The following is a 4545-nucleotide window of genomic DNA, read 5'->3' as shown; positions in this document are numbered from 1 at the left end:
CTTGACTCGGTGTGTTTTCAGAACCACAGGTTATAAATACCAAATAATAATAATAACTTGAATAAACGACCCCCTCCATCCTTCTGTGGCTGCTCTTTACCGTTAGCTAGCTACACAAGTGAAAATTAGCAAGGCCCAGACTCACTGGAAACCGTGGCTCGTCTCTCAAACAAACACTTTATGTGAACTTAGACACTATTCGCGTTTAATCCATTGTGTACAGTTCTATTACCATGTGGTCTAACCCAGTCTAACTGCTGTCTTCCTTCCACGTTTTGTCGTCCACATGAGTGAGGTGGGCTATGAGCAGCTCCTCAGGTCGCCTCCTATCTGGAGTAGAACTGTTACGGCTTCATGGTGCATTCACAAGCACCACCGCAACACCTGTATCTTCTGCCTGATGGCAGCAGTTTGAACAGATAGTGGCCCAGGTTAGTTGAGTCCTTGAAGATACTCCTTTCTTTCTTGAGGCAGCGGGAACAGTGAAGTTCTTCCAAAATGACTTTCACTCTTTCCAACCGGCCACAACCCTTCATATAGATATTTTTGAATTAGATTGTTCAGAATTGGGGTGGTAGCCGGGGTGGCAAGGAATCTTCTAGGGGTGGCAGTTACCTCACGATGCCAAACCGGTTGATCCATCCCTGTGTGTAAAGGAGAAAAGTTCCTAAAATTTATAGTAAATTTGTCTATCTGCTCACTGGGAAACTTGAGAAGAACCAATCCCTTGAAGCTTTTAGTACTTAAGTGTGCTTTAAGAGAAATGACTGCATGACAAAGGACTGGAAGTGTAAAAAAAACAGGGAAAACTGAGCCAAGGGAGACTCCTGGTGGTGAAAGAATGACAAACCCAACAAACATAAGTCCGAGTCGCAGAAAGAAATAGTTTCAAATGAGTCCTTTGATTTCCTCCCTCCCTGACAGGTTGGAGTTTAAAGAAAGATTATAAAAGGAGGCTGCAGCCACTTATCATGTGGATATTCTCTACTGATGATGCACTACAGGCTCTATACAGTAAAATAAACTGCTATACTTTAAGTATGTCAGACTGCAAAACATAGATTGTGATGTTCTAAACTCTGGAGGGTATAAATGAAGACATAAAGCAGCATAAGCTGAGGTTGTACTCTGTGAGCAGGATGTACTTTTAGGTTGAATTCATCCAATCTGGTGTCACAAACTCTTTCAATAGTGGCTACAGAAACACCAAGCTGATACAGAATCTGCTCTTCCTGGGTTGAAATGAAACCTGAGAACTCCTCCCTAGGTTAAATTCATCCAATCTGGTACCAAAACTCTGTGCTGCCTGAGTGACTACCACCTGCTTGTACTCACCCCTGTGATCATGATAAAGAATTCTCACTGAGGAAAATCAACTGGTCTCTCAGGATCCTGGCCAACTTTTACTGATGCACCATCAAGAACATCCTGAACTGCATCACAGTCTGGCTGATCATGCCATTTATACACTGCATAGATTCTCTATCTCATGTCCAGGCCATTGTTCATACTCTTTATAATGCTCGTTCTGTTCATCCTGGATATTTACTCCATAAACACTCCCCTCCAGCAGTATTGGAACAGTGAGGCCACTTCCTTTATTTCTGCTGGAGACTGAAAACATTCGGGTTTGACATCAAACCGTGAATATGAGACGAGAGATCAACATTTCAGCTTTCATTTCCAGGTATTTACATCTGGATCTGATACACAACTTAGAAGGTAGCATTATTTGTAACGGAACACCACATTTTTAGGGGAGCAAAAGTATTGGAACAGAAAAAACTTAAAATAGATTAAAGTGAATAAGACTGAATATTTAGTTGCAGTAACTTCATCAAACGTGTGACCTACTGACATCTCCAAACTTTTGCATTCTTCTTCTTTGATGCTTTTCCAGGCTTTTGTTTGGTGGGGGTTACTCCCTTCAGTCTGCCGATGCTGTGAAGCTAACCTGGTCTAGAGCAGATTCTGTTCAGAGTTTTGGACTTAAATCAGAAACTAAGCGTTTCCTGATGGGAAGATGTTTAAAACCACCTTCATTATATCCGTCAACTTTGACTGAAGAAGCAGAACCTTAAAGCTCCACTCAAGTTTGCTGCTGATCACATGGACAAAGAAAAGACCTTCTGGATGAAAGTTCTGTGGTCAGATGGAAGAAAAACTGAAGCTGAGGCCTTTAATCCCATGAAATCCAAACCTCCCATCAAGCATGGTGGTGGGGGTATCATGCTCTGGGGCTTTCTAGAAGTGCTTCTGGACTGGTTTCTGACTGAAACTCAGCTGTTCAATCTGTTTGGATTTACTGAAGGATCCGGTGACTATTCCCTGTGAACACAGCTACTGTATGAACTGTATTAAAGACTGCTGGGATGGAGAGGATCAGAAGGAAACCTACAGCTGTCCTCAGTGCAGACAGACATTTAGATCGAGACCTGACCTGAAGAAAAGCACCATTTTAGCAGATTTAGTGGAGGAAATGAAGAAGACCAGACTTGAATCTGCTCCAGCTGATCTCTGCTATGCCGGACCTGGAGATGTGTCCTGTGATTTCTGCACTGGGAGGAAACTGAAAGCTGTCAAGTCCTGTCTGCAGTGTCTGGTCTCTTACTGTGACCAACACCTCCAGCCTCACTATCAATCTCCTGCATTTAAGAATCACAAGCTGGTGGACCCGTTCAAGAAGCTTCAGGAGAACATCTGCTCTGCTCACAATGAGGCGATGAAGATTTTCTGCCGCACTGATCAGCAGTGTATCTGTTATCTGTGCTCCTTGGATGAACATAAAGGCCACGACATAGTTTCAGCTGCAGCAGAACGGAACGACAAGCTACAAGTTGTTGGGCTGAATCAAGAGAAGATCCAGCAGAGAATCCAGGACAGAGAGAAAGATGTGAGGATGCTTCAGCAGGAGGTGGAGGCCATCAATCAGTCTGCTGACAAAGCTGTAGCCAACAGTGAGGAGACCTTCAAAGATCTCATCCGTCTGATTGAGAAAAGAAACTGTGATGTGAAGCAGCAGATCAGATCCAAGCAGACAGATGAGGTGAGAAAAGTCAGAGATCTTGAGGAGAAGTTGAAGCAGGAGCTTGTTGAGATGAGAAGGAGAAGCTCTGAGCTGGAGCAGCTCTCACAAACAGAAGACCACATCCGGTTTCTACACAATTATCCTCAAATGTTAGACCTCAGTGAATCCACAAACCCAGCCAACATCAGCAGTGCTCACCGTCTGCAATACTTTGATGACGTTACAGTGGCTGTGTCAAAGACCAGAGATAAACTACAGGATATTCTGAAAGAAGACTGGACCAAGACCTCACCAAGACCAGAGGATGATTCAGGAATCAAGACCCTATCACCCACAGAACCAAAGACCAGAGTAAAACTACAGGATATTCTGAAAGAAGACTGGACCAAGACCTTACCAAGGCCAGAGGAAGTTTCAGGATTGAAGACCCTGTCACCAGCAGAACTAAAGACCAGAGCTGAGTTTCTCCAGTATTCGCGTCACCTTACACTGGATTCAAACACAGCACACCGACGGTTATTATTGTCTGATGAGAACAGGAAAGCAACGGTAGACTGGATTCTGATTCTGCCAATTGGTCATCCACACAGTTTCAGGGACCAGCAGCAGGTCCTGAGCAGAGAGAGTCTGACTGGATGTTGTTACTGGGAGGTTGAACAAGGAACAGCTATTGCTTCAGTAGCAGTCTCATATAAGGATATCAGCAGAACAGGACCAGAAAGTGTATTTGGGTACAACGACAGATCTTGGGCTTTAAAAGAATCTCACATTTTCATTCACAACAGCATCATCACTCCCATCTCAGGTCCTCGGTCCTCCAGAATTGGAGTCTATCTGGATCACAGTGCAGGTATTCTGTCCTTCTACAGAGTCTCTGACACCATGACTTTGATCCACAGAGTCCAGACCACATTCACTCAGCCTCTCTATGCTGGACTTAGAGTTACTGGTGTTGATTCCTTTGTTGAACTTTGTGAGCTCAAGTAGACAGATGTTAAAAAGGAGCCAAAGAGTTAAAAAATCTGTTCATGTAAATTGATTTTTGTTTCTGTGCTGTGGTGTTTCTGCTCCAAAACTCTTAAATATCTGTTATTGAGTGTTGACTGGAGTGAATCTTTGATTTTCTGCACACATAAAAACCATTTTAGTCAAAGCAGATGTTGTCCTCAAAGTGTGCAGCTGCATCAAGTAGAATGAAATTACAAGGATGGAGAATCAAACGTGCTCCATCATTTCATTTATGACTCTGAAAATACTCACAGTAAGAAGCTAAAATGTTGCTGGGCTTCATTAAATGTGCTAAAGTTATTGTACATGACTTGTGGGGAAATGAGCTTCTAATACTGTTGTGTTTGAAAATCCTGATTGTCAATGGAAATGTTTGATCAGTACAAAGAAATGCAAATTAACGTATTTGATGATTTTAACTTTGTTTTCTTGAATGCTTAAGAATGTAGACCTGTATTATTATTATGACTCTACCAATAATCAATAAGGACAACATTGATTATCTTCTG

General features: G+C 42.7%; 1 protein-coding gene across 1 annotated transcript; it reads left to right on the top strand.

Annotated features, from left to right (window-relative positions):
• The first annotated feature begins 286 nt into the window (after window positions 1–286).
• Window positions 287–4027, top strand: LOC127530973 (E3 ubiquitin/ISG15 ligase TRIM25-like). Its single transcript, XM_051938979.1, has 2 exons — window positions 287–318; window positions 2284–4027. The coding sequence occupies exons 1-2, from the start codon at window positions 287–289 to the stop codon at window positions 4013–4015; spliced, it is 1764 nt and encodes a 587-aa protein (XP_051794939.1). The 3' UTR covers window positions 4016–4027.
• The last annotated feature ends 518 nt before the right edge of the window (window positions 4028–4545 follow it).

Source organism: Acanthochromis polyacanthus, chromosome 18, assembly GCF_021347895.1.
Source record: "Acanthochromis polyacanthus isolate Apoly-LR-REF ecotype Palm Island chromosome 18, KAUST_Apoly_ChrSc, whole genome shotgun sequence".
Classification (NCBI taxonomy): Eukaryota; Metazoa; Chordata; class Actinopteri; family Pomacentridae; genus Acanthochromis; species Acanthochromis polyacanthus.
This window is presented reverse-complemented; position numbering and strand designations above follow the sequence as displayed.

Bases quoted from the DNA above. Each gene is read 5' to 3' on its own strand.
- LOC127530973 (XM_051938979.1), top strand. From the start codon at position 287: ATGAGTGAGGTGGGCTATGAGCAGCTCCTCAG. The intron at 319-2,283 runs GTCGCCTCCTAT...ACTGAAACTCAG, and splicing joins GGCTATGAGCAGCTCCTCAG to CTGTTCAATCTGTTTGGATT.